At 49.4% G+C, this 17,809-nt stretch overlaps 3 protein-coding genes and 1 long non-coding RNA gene across 9 annotated transcripts in view; 2 read left to right on the forward strand and 2 right to left on the reverse strand.

The window, feature by feature from the left end:
* The window catches only part of CCDC13 (coiled-coil domain containing 13), a 29,135-nt gene extending 25,122 nt beyond the window's left edge, over positions 1-4,013 (reverse strand). For 2 of the 3 annotated variants that reach the window (XM_039382415.1, XM_039382413.1), the window contains exons 1-2: positions 3,925-4,013; positions 1,690-1,910 (exon numbers count right to left, since the gene is read on the reverse strand). In XM_039382415.1, the coding sequence (XP_039238349.1) occupies positions 1,690-1,904 (215 nt within the window). In that variant the 5' untranslated portion in view covers positions 1,905-1,910; positions 3,925-4,013. Of the gene's footprint in view, positions 1-1,689; positions 1,911-3,464; positions 3,787-3,924 lie in introns of those variants that run through there. The other variant, XM_039382414.1, reaches the window with a different exon arrangement.
* Positions 4,014-4,125: 112 nt separating this feature from the next.
* On the forward strand, positions 4,126-9,774 carry LOC120323469. Its single transcript, XR_005563937.1, has 2 exons — positions 4,126-4,440; positions 8,361-9,774. It is a non-coding gene; the product is annotated as an uncharacterized LOC120323469 (long non-coding RNA).
* HIGD1A (HIG1 hypoxia inducible domain family member 1A) lies at positions 4,514-10,603 on the reverse strand. The gene is made up of 4 exons (XM_027743339.2): positions 10,542-10,603; positions 8,549-8,656; positions 6,532-6,666; positions 4,514-5,601 (listed from the first exon to the last, which is right to left on the reverse strand). Exons 2-4 carry the CDS (start codon positions 8,649-8,651, stop codon positions 5,552-5,554), a joined length of 288 nt encoding a protein of 95 aa, XP_027599140.1. The 5' UTR covers positions 8,652-8,656; positions 10,542-10,603; the 3' UTR covers positions 4,514-5,551.
* Positions 10,604-11,020: 417 nt separating this feature from the next.
* On the forward strand, positions 11,021-16,985 carry ACKR2 (atypical chemokine receptor 2). Of its 4 annotated transcripts, none has more exons than XM_027743336.2 (4): positions 11,021-11,081; positions 12,781-13,049; positions 13,662-13,719; positions 15,519-16,985. In XM_027743336.2, exons 2-4 carry the CDS (start codon positions 12,813-12,815, stop codon positions 16,631-16,633), a joined length of 1,410 nt encoding a protein of 469 aa, XP_027599137.2. In that variant the 5' UTR covers positions 11,021-11,081; positions 12,781-12,812; the 3' UTR covers positions 16,634-16,985. The 4 variants fall into 4 exon arrangements, with proteins under 4 accessions (XP_027599137.2, XP_027599133.2, XP_027599138.2 ...); XM_027743332.2 differs by lacking the exon at positions 11,021-11,081 and adding an exon at positions 11,571-11,810; XM_027743337.2 differs by lacking the exon at positions 11,021-11,081 and adding an exon at positions 11,823-12,680.
* The last annotated feature ends 824 nt before the right edge of the window (positions 16,986-17,809 follow it).

The raw sequence follows: 17,809 nt of genomic DNA on the forward strand, positions 1-17,809 counted from the left end.
AAATCTGCTGTGTCAAATGGGGACTTTTAACAGCCAGTGCCACTGAAACAGAGGTAAATGATAACTCTGGGATTACTCAGGCTCAAACTACTGACCTGTAAATAGCAGAGAACTGCTGGGACTCTCCTGTACTCTGCACCTCAGAGGATGCACGTTGCACAGGGTGTGCTGTGGGAGCACCCAAACCCCTTTCCTTCACCAGAAAAACATCTGAGCTGTGGGAATCAGTCTCCCAAAAATCTTTAAAAAAAATCAGATCTCCATCATAATCTTCTAAAGAGTATCAGGACAAAATGTTGAAGGGAAGAGGTCAGCTGGTAGAAGTCAGATCAGGAGCACAACTTGGCAAATCAGACAGCCCTGCTGAGGGACCAGTGTGTGAAGAAGGCAATGATGCAATGGTGAGAACATTAATTTCTGGAAGCTCAGCTCCCTGTTTCCACTCAGATTTCCTTTGCAGCACGAACAACACATTCCCAGAAGCACCTGAAAGGTTCAGTGGTTCAATCCTGGGTTCCCTCCACCTTCACAGCAGCTCTACTGCAGCACTTGGGTGCTCAAGGAAGCAACTTTCCGAAACCAGCTAAGCAGGGTAACACAGAGGGAAGATCAGCACTTAGGAACTAAAAACCTTAGTTAGTGGCTGGATAAACCTTGGGAGAGGTGCCCTTCCCCAGGCTGGATTCTAGGAGAGGGAACTCTCTCAGGGGTATATTCCTAACTGTGGTTTTCCACCCAGGAGCTGCTGGTTTTGGCAGAGCTTCCAGCTCTTCTTTCCTGCCCCTCTACCACAGCCCATCACCCCACTGTGGTGCCAACAGAACAGTCTGTGAGGCTAAAGTTGTAAATTAAGTCACTGAAATTACTTGAGATACAAGTACCATTGCCCCAGAAAGTGAATCCAGTTTCTAGCAAACAGCTGGCTCAGTATGGAGCAGAAGCAGGAATTTCTTCAGCTGGCTTCACCACTAACACAGAGCAAATCCCTGAATAGTAAACAGTGCAGAATCTCTGGGATGTGCCCAACTTCAGACCTGTTCTAGTTAGTGAAAGAGTCAGAAGGAAAGGCTGATGATATCCTGGGAGGAAGAGAAATGATCTGAGCAGGGTTTTCAGATCTCTGCTTCAGTAAATTGAATTATGTACTCAGCTCAAAAAAACTCCAACACCCAAGATTGAGGGAGATCCACACCAGAATGTCCAATGTCCTGGGAATCTTGTGATCCTCCAAATCAGGATATATTGCAAAGATAGCCTGGGGAACACTTTTCTGCACAGCAGGCCTTTGGCTTACTCCCATTTGCTGCTTTGCCTACATCCACCTTTGGAAATTCCTCATGTAGGGAACCTGTTTGCTTAAAGGTTAGGCAGGAACTAACCAACAGTGCAGAGGGTGTCAGCGACCCCAAATGACTGGATTTTGTCAGATAGAACCTGGCTGCCCCTCACATGTCACCCTCACCCCCTCTGTCCTTGCACCCTTCATTTGTGAAACACTGATTATAAGTGACAATAAATAATCACAATGCCCTGAGGGTAAACATGGTAGGGACAGGGAGAGTCTTCTCAGAAGCCCAAGATGTGAAGACAGAAAGTGCCCTGTCAACTTAATAATACTGAGTTTCATAAGATCATGAGCCAAACATACTTCTGTGGCTTCCTGAAGGAATGGTCCTGCTACACCTTTACCTGTTGCTGCCATCTTCATTTACAAGTTGTCCTACTTCAAACAGGTTTAGATCATCTGGGGTTCCTAAAGTCTCCCCTGTGTTGCCATTATCCTTCTGACTGTTCTGCTTTTCCTTCTTCCTCTCCATCACATTTTGCAGCCGCCTCTGCTGTTGCTTCTGATAAGCCTTAAACTGGCTTTTAAAATCTTGGTTCACTTTTATGTCTGACTCCATTGTTTACTAAAAGCACAACGAAATAAAAAGTGACAGAGAGCAGAGATCAGCATTGCTTTGAAAAACATCCTCTTCTGGCAGCTGCTTTGCAGCTTTTCCTCACTGACCTCTGCAGAGTCTCCCACCACCTCCTCCTCTCCAGCCCCACGGCCCTGCTTCAAGTACCTTTCTCCTTAAATGGCTTTTAAACAGGCAGGTCTTTTTCATTCCAAAATTCAGTACTTTAAAATATTCTTAAACAGATCTGTTTGAATAAGTATTTTTACAGAAGAGCAGGTTGGGGCCAAATCCAAGCGAGTGTGGCAACGTGGCTAAAAGGAACATGGACTGTTTGGGGTCATCCAGCCCTACCTGACTAAAGGGCTTCCCATATTCAGGAAAGGTGCAAATCCCCCCATTTTTGGGTGTGTTTTTTGCTCCCTTTAGGCACTAGCCACCAAGACTGTGGTTTACACCTTTCACCCAAATTTCTAAGCACTGAGTGATAACATTAAAGTGATAATATTGCTCCTCAAAGTTTTCCTTAGGATGACTAAACACAACAAGCTTTCTGAGGTATTCCAGCCCCTTCTCCTTCTGTTTGACATTTGCTGCCAGCAAAAAAACCCTTGTGCACCTTTGGTCTGGGAAAACCAATCCCTTAATACTTCCAAAGGCACACCCTGCACTGACTAATTAATGCACTGATTAATTGCCCAAATGCACCCCTGTGCTTGTGTGTATCTTATGGGCTGAGACCCACTGGAGAAGGTGCATTAAGGATTGACAAGTGCAAAGAACAGAGTCCAGTGCCTCTGCACAGCCCACAGGGCTCTGGGTATGGGGGCTCGAAGAACTGTACAAACATTGATTGGAAAATCGATTTTAATTGATTAAGGTCGGTGCTGTGATCTGGAAAAAGCCTATGGAGATAAGGAGTCCATTTACTTAAGGACACTGCATATGAAATTTAGACAGCCTTTCTGGTTTCAGTGTCCTTTTGGGTTTTGGTGGGGTTTTTTTTTAACTTTACAATTATATTAGACCTCACTAAATTTGATAGATTTAGCCACTGACTTTAGAGATATTAAAGATAAACAACATCTTCAACCAGTAGTTGTCTCTGTTCTGAAAATATCCTAAAATTCTTAGCACAGTAGCTATTTTAGACCTTAAATCATCTTTATAATTATTCTCAGAAATTTCTTAACCACTTGCACTACATTATTAATTAATTGATTAATTAATGAATTACCTGTAGGCCAGAAGTATGCAGAGTACTCAAGGTGCAGCTATTTCACACAACACTGTGGTGGAAAAGCCCCCTAAAATCATTGAGCCCAACCATTAATCCAGCACCATCCTTGAGTTCACCACTAAACCATGCCCCCAAGTGACATTTCCACGTGTTTTTTGAACACTTCCAGGGATGGTGATTCCACCACTTGCCTGGGCAGACTATTCCAAAGCCTCTTTTGGTGAAGAAATATTCCCTAATATCCAATCTAAACCTCCCCTGGTGCACCTTGAGGCCGTTTCTTCTTTATCTGATGGTTTGGGAGCAACCTTTACCCTTCCTACCTGGATACCGGCTCCAAGCCTGGCACAGAGGGATCTGCTGTGCGGAAAGCAGATTTCCCTCTCCTCACAGAATCCCGGAATAGCTGGGATTTGAAAGGACCTCTGGAGATCATCCAGTGCAACCCCCTCCTAAAACAGGGTCACCTGGAGCAGGTGATACAGGAACGCGCCCAGGTGGGACTGGGATGTCTCCAGAGACTCCACGCCCTCCCTGGGCAGCTGTTCCAGCGTTCTGCCACCCTCCGCGTAAAGTTCCTCCTCGTTTTGAGGCGGAACTTCTCCTGGTTTAGTTTATAAACCGCAATTGTAACCCTACAATGGTAACTGTGAGCGCCCCGCCTCGCCCTGTGACCTGGTAGGACCTGGCAGGACCTGGCAGGACCTGGCAGCGCCGCGCTGCCCCCTCGCCCCAGGCCGGCTACCCCCTCTTTCAGCACCCCCCACCCCGCCCCCGTCCTACCCGAACCGCCTTTCCCGGCCCCGAGGGCACCGCGAGAGCCCTCCTGTGTCTCGCCCTTCCCTCCTGGGCAGCGCCGGGACCGGGGATGCGGCTCCGGATCCCGCGGCCGGTCCCGGTCCCGATCCCGGCCTGACGCGGTTCCCATGGCAACGGGAAGGCTTGCGCGCATGCGCCCGTCCCCTCAGCGCGGCCGCCATGATGGTCCCGCCATGATGGTCCCACCCCGCTCCCCTCCCGTCACCGCCATCCCGATGTCGCAGTTCCCGTAATTCCCGCACCAGTCCCGGCCCCTCGGCGTGACGGGAAAAGGGATCCGCTCCTTCTCCCGCCCCGCGGTGGGGAGGAGGGCGGCAGGAACAGGAAAAGGCGTCAGCGCGAACCCGGCGTCCTTCCCATCTCTATCCGTGTGGGAGCAGTCAAGGGCAGCAGGACTGTAGGAAATGGGAATCAAGGACAGCACCGGCTGGGAGTGTTCTTTCCAGGAGCGCTGCACTCCCTCAGGTCATTTTTATACAGGTAGAGCAGCTCACGCCATCCCTCTAGAACGGGATTGAATGTTCCCCCCAACAAATCCATAGGCAAACACTTGTTATCGCCAGGGCTCACTTTTATTCGTATTTAGCCTCCCACTGCTCTGTACAACATGTCACGGACAGGTGCAGTTTGTACCTTGTGCTATTTCTTACAGAGACGGCTGTAACATCTGATACTGCCACCGTGGAATGTAAGCTAACAGGAGAAAATGAGGTTTTTTTTTACAAATTGGCTTTTATTTTTGTGACTGCTGTTGGAGGCACAAGGGGTTTGAGTGTAAAATAACTTGCAGGGAAGGGTTTTAACACCTCAAAGGTGGTGAGGGGGGCTTTTCAGATTTAAATGTTTTAAATTTTCTATGGGCAACAACACTGCAGAAACCAGAGCTGGGTCAAACACTTTAAAAGCATTAGGACACCAAATCAAGGCTTAGTTTTCACAATATGTATTTTAAATGTTACATTTAGATGTTATTCAGAAGAACACTGTAAATAAAGTTACAAAATATAGTAATCCCAGGGTCTGATATAGCAAAAATAGGGAGCCCGTGTCTTCGTTAACAATGAATAAATATAACATTTAAATAGCTGCGACATACCAAGTACTTATCTCATGCCTTAAATAAAAAAAATAGGTGTTTATATATCTCTCTCAATATTTTAGAAGTCATTTAGTGCTACTGGAAGCTTCTAAATTACAAAGTTGGAGGCAGAGGATAAAAAATGACAGCAGGGCACTCCTGACACTCTGTGACAGAAGCCAATTCAGACTTTGTGGTTTTGGGCAACAACAGCCAAAGAAGTCACCAATTTTAGGATTGAGTTGAAGGGTAAGATAAAGGGATTGTACTCCACTATATCCCCTAAAAACTGGGATGTGGTGGTGTCAATCAGAGAGAACCAGACCCCAATGCCCACTCCCCCAGTGCACAATCATTTAAGCCTCCAGCTTCAGCACAGTGTACCATACACAAGTAGAACAATTCTCTAATGCCATGTATAATTTTCTTTTTGCTCAAGAAACCCTTGGTATGAGGTTTGGAGCTGCAGTGCACAGGCCACCACCAGGACAGAGCCTTCAGACAAACTCTCCATTATTCCTTGGGCTTCACCACATATTCCCGGAACATGGAATACAGCACACCTACAAGAGAGAAACAAAAGCACAGTTGGAGAGCTGGGTGAAACAGGAAACAACGGGGTTAAAAATCTGGACAGAAAGAGGTATTCTCAGCAGGAGAAATAATGTTTCCCTTCCTCTTCTGCTGCATTTTTCTAACAGCAGTGATGGCTACAAAGCTCTTCGTGTACAGAGAACCTGGCTGTGAAAATATACTGTGTATCAAAATGCTGATCCCAACCCAACTCTGGGTTTGCTTTGCAGCCAAAGTCAAGCCTTCCTGTTGTACCTCCTGGGAATACAGCAGGAGAAGCAGTGTCTGATGGGATACACAATATACACACGTACACAGCTGCAAGGCTTAGATGAGACCTGGGATGTACAAATCACTCAGGACATTCAGGGACACAATTCCAGTCCTGAAAATATATACATATATAGAGAGAAATATAGATACACATACTAGGTATGTAATATATATAATATCACAGGCCATACAAGCTAATTTTCCAATGCATTAAATTCAGAAACAGCAAGAGGGGAAAATACTCATGCCAGGTAAGTGGGTTTTTTCTTTGCCTCTAATTTCAGAAGCTACACAAGCTGATTTTCTAATGCATTAAATTCAGAAACAGCAACAGGGAAAAATATTAATGCCAGATAAGTGTTTTTTTTTTCTTTGCCTCTCATTTCCACATTTGCAGAACTTCACTTGCCACATCCAGAAGTATTCAAAACTCCTACTCTCAAGGTCAGTGCAGTTTAACATTCAATACTTGTACTTAAACATCAGATAACTCCAGAAGGGCTGAGCAAACACCAGGAACGAGCACAAACATCCTGAAATAAATGTTCTGGATACTCCCACCCCGAGGACATGTCACACACACTGTGTTATCCAAGAGGCTCTCTGTGGTTTGCCACTTCCCAGGACAGCTCCCATTCCATACGTACCACACGTTATGGCTCCCACGACGAAGCCCTGGGCTGCCACTCGCATGTGGATCAGGTGAAGTGACATTTTCATGTCACCTCTGTGCTTCAGCCTGTACAGCCCGTATCCAACCACAGCAGCAAATCCAGCCATCCCTGCAAGGCAAGGAGAGCATCCTGCTGAGGGGAGATCCAGGGCATCCGGAGGAGTGAGGGGACCCACCTAAACAAAATATCCTGGGAATCATAGAATCCTTTAGGTTGGAAGAGACCATTTTAATGTCATCGAGTCCAACTGTTCCCCAGCACAAGGACACCACTAAACCAAGTCCCCAAGTGCCACATCCACACGGCTTTTAAATGGCTTTTAAATCCCTCCACCACTGCCCCGGGCACCCCGTGCCAGCGCCTGACAAACCTTTTTGTGAAGAAATTTTTTCTAACATCTAGTCTAAACCTCCCCTGGCACAACTTGAGCCTCTCATCCTAAAATAAGCATGTTTCCCTCTGGTTTTGTGTGTGTAGCGGCAAGTACTGGCCCACTTCCTGTTTCCACTCCAGTGCTACCTCATTCAATGCACAAGTCAGTGCAGGGAAGAGCAAGAGATTTCCACCAGCATTAAAATGTCAAGAGAGCAGGTCAAAGTGTCAGAATTCCTTGGATATTTTTCAGACAGAGCTGGGGCTCCTTGCACCCCCTTTCCTGGATGGAAGCTCGCACCCAGCAATCCCACTCAGCTGCTACTGGACCCTCAGTGTGGGATGCTCCCTGATGTACCCCCCCGCCTGCTGAGGCTGCTATTTTGGGTGTTGTCACATTTGGCCAGGTGCCACCGGGACAGGACAAGTCACATGCTGCTGTCCCCAAGCTCTGAGGAGGGAGGCTCAGCAAGGGCCCTTTCCCAGGGACAGAGTTCACTGACAGTCCTTCAAGAGAGCAAACGGCGCCGGCTTTGCCAGCTCCAACCACTGCACCCCGATGCTCTCATAGAATGCACAAACTTCTCCAATTCCATCCATTTCATTCCATTTTTAGGACGATTATTTACACAGTTCAAAGGTGGCTGCTGAGTTTTAAGTGCTGTGTATATTTTACTCACAGGAGCACAAGCAGTTTGTCTCCCTGAGCCTGGAGTATTACCAGTTCCACTAGGAAGCCATAAGCCCTTAATTCACGTGGTACCTTCATTAAACACCAATTAAGAGTTTTAGGGCCTCCAACCCAGCTCTGACACAGATCAAAGGTGAGTTCTGCCAATCTGTTTCGGGGAACCTGACCTCATGGAGTTCACAGTACGCCTGAGCAAGGTGGAGACAAAGTCCTGTGACCTCAGGAACCAGTGACGGATATCTGCTGGCAAACACTTGGAACAGTTCACCCCAAGTGATCCAACTGCTCTCCATTTAAGGAGGCTGGAAATCAAAACGTGCCTGGTGTCAGAGGAAAGCTCTCAGGATGAACACGACCCATCCCTGCTCTCCTCAGCAGCTTCAGGGGCTCTCAGCACAGAGGCTGAGAACTCTACAAGCTCTTCAAGCTGGGGTAACATAAAAACTACTAAAAGAATGCATTTTAAACTAATGGGTAGCAGCAGAGGGCTGAAATGTTTAACAAACTGGCTGTAATTTAAATCCTTCTAGTTTGTATTTTGTTAGCTCTGAAGTCACTTTGTAGTGATCACATAATTCCCAGAACCCTGCACGACATTCCTTACCAGACAGCATCACTTAACCACATTTTCTAAGCTCACCTAAACATTTCAGGGTTTGTTGGTTTGGAGTTTTTTCTTTTAAGTCTTGAGTTTTTTATTTAAGGTGACAGACCTCATTAATTTCCCTCTTTCTTGCAGGACAAACACCACTCCAGGCAGAAGGATTACTGCTATCACCAAGCCTAAATGCGGAAGTAATTTCCCAGTAATTTCCTGCTCACAGGAGGAAGGTGTTGACACCACATCGATTGCCTGTGAAGAGAAAGGTCTGTGCAAACACATTTCCCCAGTCTGTGCAAACACATTTCCCCCATCTTTAAACTCACCAATGGGCACAAACGGCGTCTCCTTAAACTTCCTTATCAGCTTCGAGGTCTGGCTGCTGTCAGTCTCATACTCAGGATAAACAGATTCCTGCCTGGGTGACATGGTGGCTGTGAAGACAAAGAGCCTCCCTTCAGGTTTTAGAAGCCCCAAATTAAGAGAATCTTTGAGGAAAGAAAATCCGTTGCGTATTCCCCCAATCACAACTATCCAGGTAGTGAGATACAAGCACAGGAGCTATGGACAGGTGATTTAATTCAAGTGAAGGACTGTTACTTAACAGGAGAGGCAAGAATAGGACAGAACAAAAAAAAAAATAGGGAAGCAACAGATTTCTGCCACTCGTTTTCACACCTTTACAGATTCCTGTGGCCCCCCCCATGCTCACAGGCAGCGAGAAGCCACAGAAAGTTTGGGCCACTGCCCGCCTTTCCTTTTAGGAATTCCACTTGGCTTTCGCAGGCTGTTCCTTTATGGCAGCTCTGACCTCAGCAAAGTTCACATCTCCCCTCTCACTCCCTGCCAAGAACGGCAACCACAGGGAAGCGAGAGCCGCTGCACAAGGTCAGCCCTGCCCAGCAACTCCTCAGCTGCCTATTCCACCTCAGCGTAACTCCAGATTCCTGGAAAACACAGGGATGTACGACAGCCACCCCTGAGGAGCTGGAGCAAGTCTTGGAGCCCTCCCTAGGTGCAGACTCACGTAGGGACACATCAGGAGGAGAAATCATGCACAGGTGATTTCTCACCTGCCTCCCAGGAAAATAAAAAGCAGCGACAGCCCTGAGAAAGGCTCCACTCACAGAACCATCATCACCAAACCAGTGAGACCATCCTCCAAAAATTGCCAACTTTTTGTGCTGGGAATTACATGGATTACACCCAGACCTGTTCCCTCCTCAGTGGTCAGCATAAACACCATTCAATGAACGATGATTTCTGCCCAGCGACACCACAGAGGCCTCTGCTAGAAAAGTCTCCACTGTTACTGTTCCAGTTTTGACCACCAACACACTCCACAGCAAAACACAGCTCAGGGGAACATGGAAGGACTCCAAGCTCTCCGAATAAACTACCAGGAATTTCATTTAAGCAGGGGCCAGTAACTATCGGCAAAAGAGACATTTCAAAGGTGGCTGCACTCCCTGGTTATGCAGCATTTCCTGCACACCCATGTGAGCAGACTGACTGGTTCTCAAACTAAAGGCTCAGACCATTTCCTCTGCCAGGCCAAAGGATTTGATCTCTCTGTGCCTGCTACAACCACCCTGGTTTGCTAAATGAGAGTTATAATTTTAGCCTGACTCATTTGGAGAAGGAAACAGGAGCACTCGGTCACTGAGGAGAGGGGGAGACAGCCAGGGGTGGGATTTACACAAGAAAAGGGTATTGAAAATGAATCAATTCATCCACCCCGAGAGGTTTCCACGACCTTCAGCTCACACTGGGGTGGGCCCGGGGCAGAGGAAACTGCGTGAAACACACACCCTGACTGCCCTGACCTTGCCAACACCCAACAGTGAGGTCTGTGTGACAGGTGTCACCCACAGCGGGAGGAACACGGGTGGGAAGGTGACAGGATCGCTCTACGAGAGGTGTCACCGACGGAGGGAGGCACATGGGTGGGAAGGTGACAGGGCCCAGCATCCCTCCCGGCAAGGCGGCGGCCTTGGGCACCACCAGGCTGCCTTCCCCCTCTCCAGCCCACATGGAGACCCTTCCCCACTCCAGCCCCAGGTCCCCACACCCCACACGGGTACAGGGTCCCCCACTCCAGCCCCAGGCACCTCTATCCCACTCCGGGCCTCCGCCCTACTCCAGCTCCAACTCCCCACACCGGGACCCTGTTCCAGTCCAGCCCCAGGCCCCCGTCCAGCCCCACACAGGGACCGTTCCCCACGGCAGCCGCAGGTTCCCGGACCCCACGCGAGGACCCTTCCCCGCTCCAGCCCCAAGTCCCCTCATCCTGCTCCGTGCCCCTGCCCCTGGATGTACCTCAGATGTCCCGCCGCTGTCCCCGTTCCCCCCCCGGCCCTGTGCTTCCCCGCAGTCCCCGCACTCCCCGGTACCGGCCGCGTCTGCCGCGCCAGGCCCCGCCCCCGCTTCTTATAGGCCGGCCTGGCCCCGCCCCCCCGCCGGGACCACAACTCCCAGCGCTCCGCGCGGCCGCGCGCCCGCCGCCGGCCAATCAGTGTCGCGGCCGCCGCCACCTCTGCCTTATACGATCGGGGGGGCGGGGCCGTCCGTGACGTCACACGGGGAGCTCCGCAGTGCGGCGCGGTCGCGGGGGGGCGGGGCCGCCGGCAGGGGGCGCTGAGCGGCTCGGGGCGGCCCCTCAGGGCCCCGAGGGGGTGCGGGGGTGAGGGCGGGTACGGACGGGGATGGACGGGCCGCTCGGGTCGCTCGGGTCAGCCCGGAACGGGGGTTAGCCCGTCCTAAACAGGGGGGGAAAACAGCCAGTGGCGTCTTTGCAACTTGTCAGCTTGGCACACGAAAAACTTTGTCGGTGTTATAAAACCCTCACTGTGACATCGAGTCAGTACAAGCGCCTGGGGGGACAGGACAAGGGGGAATGGCTTCAAACTGCCAGGGAGCAGGGTTAGATGGGATATTGGGAGGGAATTCTTGGCTGTGAGGGTGGGGAAGCCCTGGCACAGGTTGCCCAGAGGAGCTGGGGCTGCCCTATCCCTGGAAGTGTCCAAGGCCAGGTTGGATGGGGCTTGGAGCAACCTGGGCTAGTGGAAGGTGTCCCTGCCAGTCCCAGGGTGGGACTGGGTGGGGTTTAAGATCACTTCCAACCCAAACCATCCTGGGATTCTGTGACATCAGGTGGAAGCTCTTCAGCACAGGGCAAAGTCAGAGCTCAATTTTCACAGAATCTGAGAATCCCAGGTTATATTTTGAGTTAGATCATCTCATTCCAACCCCCTGCCATGGGCAGGGACACCTTCCACTAGCCCAGGTTGCTCCAAGCCCTGTCCAACCTGGCCTTGGACACTTCCAGGGATGGGGTAGCCACAGCTTCTCTGCCTTTCCCTCCTGATTGTCTCATTATGTTTCCCAAATTTCAGCTTTCAAGCAGAGCTTGCCTTACACCTGCTGTATGCCAGACAGTGGATTTGGAAGCCCAGAGTTAATCCAGAAGCTGCTCCTGACTCAAAGCAAACCGTTCTCTGGAGCAGAAGGAAAAATCCACTGGGATCCTGGAGATGCCTAAAATCCTCCCCTAAACCTGAGGGCAGCTCATCAGGGCAAAACAGCAAGGAAAGTCCTTTTCTCCATAAGCCCAGTTTTGCAGTGTGGTGTTTGTGCCTCTCCATCTCCAAGCAGGGGGAAGCAGAGTCAGGGTCACCCCTCCACTCACAAGAGGCATTTTGGGCAGCATGAGAGAAAGTGGCTCAGACAACCATTTGTTCCATCTGCATCTCTCTGAATATGCTTCCCATTACCCCTAATCTTGTTACTTTAATTACCAAAGCCATTAGGGCTCTGCAGTCAAAGGAAACGAAAAAAAATTATGCAATTATCAGCCCTCAAATTGAGTTAAAATCTTGTAATAAATTACAGCAAAGACCACTTTCTCCAGTGACTCTCAGAGGCACATTTGACTCCCTGCTTCAGGGCAGAAACTCAATTAAAAACAAAAACTTATTTCATTTTCATTGCCGGGCTAATGAAACCTCTGTCGCTTGCAGCATCTCTCTGTGTATGTCCAGTGTCTGGGCTCTGTGAGTGGTTCTTGCTCCCTGCTGATGTCTATTTTGCACATATGTATTTATTATATAAATATATATATTATTATATGGTATATTTAACTGCAGCAGCTGATGGTGGCAAACATAAAAATGGGTAAAAATAATGTATTTCTCTCTGTCAATCCACTTAACAAGGGGCAGGTTGGATGCAAAGCTGTGGTCATCACTGCTGCTCCACCCTCCTACTTTTACCAGGGTGGTTTGGGGAGTATAAAACACACCAGGATTGGCACAGGGAAAGCCTTGGCACGGTCAGGGTGTTCCCATGGCCCTGCTTGGTGGTGAGATGAGGAAACAAGCAGGAAGGTGACCACTCACCAACAGTGATATTCTGAAACTTCTCCAATAAACCACTTTGACTGAGATGTCTTCTGTCAAGGTGTCAGAAACTTCTGTCAAAAACTTTTCAGTCAAAAAACTTTTCTGTCGAAACCTTCTCCAACAAACACCTTTGACAGAGGCCATTTCTACTCTTGCAGGGGTTGAGGATCCTGCTGCATCCAAAGAGCACATGAGTCAATCAGATTTCCTGGAAAACATGCAGATTTCTACAACAAGGTCTCAGCACGTGCTCAGGCAGGGTGGAGACTGTTTATCCACTGCTGTCATCCTTGACCAACACCAGGAAAGGCAAAAACAAAACCAGGGAGGATATATTTCCTGCCCACTTGCTCTGGCACAAGTGAAAGAGGTTCCTAAAAGCCTGATTCGAGCATTCAGCAGGATGGAAACAGGGGAAGAAACTCCTGTAAGTGCATTTTCTGCTTCTTGCTTGTAGACAAAGCTGTGCAGGAAACCTGGGGAGGTTCTCCTTTCTTTTTGAAAGGTGGCCAGTTTGGGATTGGGATTAGTTTCTGAGCTAAGTCCACATTGTGTTCACCAGTTCTCTGCTCTGAGCTACAGGATGGGGGTGTGAATGTCAGTGCCAGGCTGATAAGGAGGGAGAAAGATGTGGCAGAAGGAGAAAAGGCTGGAAGAGACCCAGAAATGTAAAATTTGGGAGTGGCTTGTCCTGATGTGGGCACAGAGGGTGTGAGGGGAAGGGTATTTTGGGTATTTCGGACTCTTGTTGGGTGTTACTTTGATCAGCACAATGGGCAGCTTTGGTTTCCTCTCAGTGAGGAATGTGGTAGAGTCACAGCTATATATGGCTGGGGTGAGTTTCTTCCAAAATATGATACAGGAAAGAAATTTTAAAAAGCTCATTCCCAAACAAATCCCAGCCAAACACTCTGCCGTGGCAGATCCCTGCTCTCCATCACTGCTCTGTCTGAAGTGCCCTGCAGCACTTGCCAAAGAGCTGCGAGACAGCAAGAAAACTTTTCAACACAGCTCAAATCACTTTTTATTTTCTTTTCAGCTGCCTGGAACTGCCTGGAATGGGTATTTAAGCAATTTTAGGCACGGGACCACAGCAGGTACGTCCAGAGCTTCACCCCTTACAGCTGCACATCCACAGGCATCCTCAGCACCCCACTCCGAGCTTTGGGAGCTTTCCTTAATCCATGTGGGGTGGAGGAGCTCCACTTTTCCAGGGTGTTTGTGGGGAGGGAACCATTCTTAGGAGTTGCAGAGCCACCATGGAATATGTCCTCCTTGGGAGGACAACCAGGGACCAACAGCTTCATTTTCTCATTACTCAGTGGCTCCAGGTCTCTTGGGAAATGGGACAAACAGGTCCTGGAGGAGAAACTGCAGGCATGGAGCTGCACAGCCAGGCCTGTTTGGGATTGCTGGAAAATGAACCCCAAGGAAAAAACAGGCAGCTTTGGCCGTGGCTGAAAAAATGTGTGGTTTAGAGGTGGAAGGGTATTTACACCACTTTTCCCCCGTGCCAAACTCTCAGAGTTTGGAGATTAGCCTTGATTTTTAAACTCCACATTACCCTTCATGGTACTGACAGGGGGTGGCTCAGGCAGATCCCCTTCCCACCGTGGCAGATGGGCTCTTCTTTTGAAACCCTGGTAATGTTCTTGTTCGCGTGGTGGGTTTTTCCTTCTGAAAATCAGAATCCAAAAGTAGGAAGCTGCAAATCACTAATCGTTTCCTGACATCTGGGCTGCAGCTGTCTAAACACTGAGGCCAGTCCTGGGGAGTGGCCGAGTGCAGGTCATGCCTTGGCTCATGCAGAATCGATTGCAACAACATTCTTCCAGCTAAATCTCTAACCTTGATTCAGGACTTGATTCTGGTGCCTACCTGTTCTTACCTTGGATGAGTCTTTGAGCAACCTCTTCTAATGGAAGGTGTCCCTGCCCAGGGGGTTGGAATGAGATGGTCTTTAAGGTCCCTTCCAACCCAAACCATTCTGGAATTCTCTGAATCTCTGATTCTGTATTTTCCACTTACTAATACTTTTTACAGGAATCCATGTCTTGGTGTCCTAGGGCTGACACAGAGAGTGGTCAGTGTCCCACCAGGAGCAGGGAGATGTTCAGAATTTCCCCTCTGAGAACAACCACACCGACACAAAGGTGCTGGTGGCAGGTTCTGCTTCACCAAGAACTGAGATGCCCCTTCCTCAGTAGTGACCCAGGTGAACATAAGCAGCTCACAGTGAGGTATACTGATGGATTTCCCGTAACTGAGAGCAGAAACTTCCTCAAAAGCTTGTCAGGATTAAGTAGTGGGTTATGTCAGTCAATGTGATCATTGACTTTCAAGTTTTATATTTCCAAGTAAGGAAAGCAAAATTTATTTTTTTTAATTTCTGTGTAGACAGTTGTCCCTACACTTAAACAAAGGCCAAGGAGTGTAGGACACAAAATACTTACCAGAAAGTGGTAGAAATTTAAACCTCTCAACTTCCAGTACCTGAAGAGACCCTACAAGAAAGACCAAGAGAGACTTTTTACAGGAGCACAGAGTGACAGGACAAAGGGGAATGGATTCAAACTAAAAGAGGGTAGGTTTAGATTGCATATTAGGAGGAAATTCTTTGCTGTGAGGGACTGGAACAGGTTACCCAGAAAGGCTGTGGCTGCCCCATCCCTGGAAGTGTCCAAGGCCAGGTTGGGTGGGGCTTGGAGCCACCTGGGCTAGTGGAAGGTGTCCCTGCCCATGGCAGGGGGTTGGGAATGAGATGATCTTTAAGGTCCCTTCCCATCCAAACCATCCTACGATTCTATGAACTAAAGGACAACCCTCCGTGATGTGGTCTTTGCTTCCTGTGTGGATTCAAACACTTTGATCCCCTTCCCTTGCCTTTTGCTCTTAGGCAGCCACTTGTCAAACACAACCTCAGCGGTGACAACAATCACAGCCCCCTGGCTGGCTGGTGCCAACTCCAGTGAGTACCCGTACGAGTACCTGGACGAGGAGGATTACGGGCAGTATGGGCTCTGCACCAAGGAGGAGGTGCTCTCCTTCAGCAAAGTGTTCCTGCCTTCGTTTTACACCGTGGTCTTCCTGCTGGGGATGGCCGGGAATGCCCTCCTGTTCATCGTCCTCATTATGTACATCAGGAAGAGGAAGAAGATGACTGAGGTGTATCTGCTGAACCTGGTGGTTTCAGACTTCTTCCTGCTGCTGACCCTTCCTTTCTGGGCTCTGTACGTTTCTCAGGGGGTCACCTGGGACATTTTGTGCCCGGTCTTAAATGCCATGTACACTCTGAACTTCTACAGTGGCATCTTTTTTGTGAGCTGCATGAGTCTGGACATGTATCTGCAGATAGTTTATGCTTGCTCTGCTCACAGCTCCACGTCATGGAGGAAGTCCATCCTTGGCTTGTTGGTGGTGTGGATCCTTTCCATACTTCTCTCCATTCCTGATGGCCTTTTCACCAGCACAAGGCAAATCCACAATAAAACCACCATGTGCACCCAGGATTATGGCCAGGACCACTTATTTTGGAAAGTTGTCTTTCAGGTCACTCAAAACATCCTGGGCTTCCTTTTGCCCTTCCTCTTCATGGTGTTCTGCTACTCCCGCATCGTCTGTGTCCTCAGCACGTCACAGCTGCCTGGCTCCAGGAGAGCTCTCTGCTTGGTCTTCACTCTGGTGGGTGTCTTCTTTGTCCTGTGGTCTCCCTACAACATTGTCCTCATCCTCCACTCCCTGCAGGATGTCGGTGTGATCAGGAGCTGTGAAAGCAGCAGGAAGCTGGACTATGCCATGCAGGTCACGGAGAGCTTGTCCTTTGTCCACTGCTGTCTCAACCCCTTGCTCTATGCTTTTGTGAAGAAACGATTCAGGTCCTACTTGTGGAAGATCCCTCAGGCCATTTTCAGGAGAAGTGGTTTCTTTCACATCCAGCCCTCAGAGACAAGCCCATCTTGCAGCAGATACGTGGCTGAGATAGAAATGTTGAGTGTCACAACTGTATCATAAATATTTACATTATTTACACTGTGTGTGTGCCCTCTGTGCTGCATTTGGTCCTGGCCATGGGATGGAGTTGGTGTGAGCCCACAACGCTTCGCAATCAGACAGTTCATCCAAGAACCACCCTCGAGATGAGGATTTTCCGTGTTGGGATTGGGAAAGTACTTGTGGGATTTGTTTCTGTTGATACAAAACTGGGAGGAGCTGTTGACTCCCTGGAAGGCAGGGAGGCCCTGCAGAGAGACCTCAAAAAATCAGAGGGCTGGACAATCATCAGCCATGGGAAGTTCAACAAGGGGAAGTGCTGGATCCTGCCCCTGGAATGGGGCAACCCTGGATGTATGGACAGACTGGGAATGAGAGGCTGGAAAGCAGTGCTGGGAAAGGGACCTGAAGGTCCAGGTTGGTGGCCAGTTGGCCATGAGTCAGCAGTGCCCTGGCAGCCAGGAGGGCCAACCCTGTCCTGGGGGGCATCAGGGAGGGGATTGTCCCACTCTGCTCTGCCCTGGGGCAGCCTCATCTGCAATATTGGGGCAGTTTGGGGGCACAGCAATATAAGGAAGGTATTGAGCCATTGGAGAGTGTCCAAAGGAGGCCACGAGGATGGGGAAGGGCCTTGATTTGAAGCTGTGTGAGGACACTGAGGGCACTTAATGTGTTCAGCTGGAGAAGAGGAGACTGAGGAGAGACCTCACTGCTGTTCCAACTTCCTGGGAAGGGGCAGAGGAGGGTTAGGCCCTGAGTTCTGCTCTGGGGGGACCAGGGACTGGACCCCAGGGAATGGCCTGGAGCTCTGTCAGGGCAGGATCAGGTTGGATGTCAGGAAAAGATCTTTGCCTCTGAGGGTGGTTGGGCACTGAACAAGCAGTGGGCACAGCACCAAGGCTGCCAGAGCTCCAGGAGGTTTTGGATGATCCTCTGGGGCACAGGGTGTGACTCCTGGGGATGGGCCTGTGCAGGGCTAAGAGTTGGACTCGGTGATCCTTGTGGGTCCCTTCCAACTCAGCATATTCTGTGATTCTGTGAAACATGCAGATGTTCTCTTCTATAGATTCCAAAGGGTCGGATGGAGGAGAGCAATCCCATTATCCTTCCAGTTCATGGTGTGGGCTGTGGAATAGCTTTTACACACTCATCCATCAATCCAGAAACCCAGGAACAGATTTGCCACACTCATCCACT

This window comes from Pipra filicauda, unplaced genomic scaffold (genome assembly GCF_003945595.2).
Source record: "Pipra filicauda isolate LSUMZ 115617 unplaced genomic scaffold, ASM394559v2 scaffold269_size1075953_pilon, whole genome shotgun sequence".
NCBI lineage: Eukaryota > Metazoa > Chordata > Aves > Passeriformes > Pipridae > Pipra > Pipra filicauda.

Bases quoted from the DNA above. Each gene is read 5' to 3' on its own strand.
- HIGD1A (XM_027743339.2), bottom strand. From the start codon at position 8,651: ATGTCACCCAGGCAGGAATCTGTTTATCCTGAGTATGAGACTGACAGC. The intron at 6,667-8,548 runs GTGAGTTTAAAG...CTTGCCTTGCAG, and splicing joins GACGCCGTTTGTGCCCATTG to GGATGGCTGGATTTGCTGCT. The intron at 5,602-6,531 runs GTACGTATGGAA...TCTCTCTTGTAG, and splicing joins CGTGGGAGCCATAACGTGTG to GTGTGCTGTATTCCATGTTC.
- ACKR2 (XM_027743329.2), top strand. From the start codon at position 12,666: ATGTCTTCTGTCAAGGTGTCAGAAACTTCTGTCAAAAACTTTTCAGTC. The intron at 13,050-13,661 runs GTAAGTGCATTT...TTTTCTTTTCAG, and splicing joins AAACAGGGGAAGAAACTCCT to CTGCCTGGAACTGCCTGGAA. The intron at 13,720-15,518 runs GTACGTCCAGAG...TTTTGCTCTTAG, and splicing joins TAGGCACGGGACCACAGCAG to GCAGCCACTTGTCAAACACA.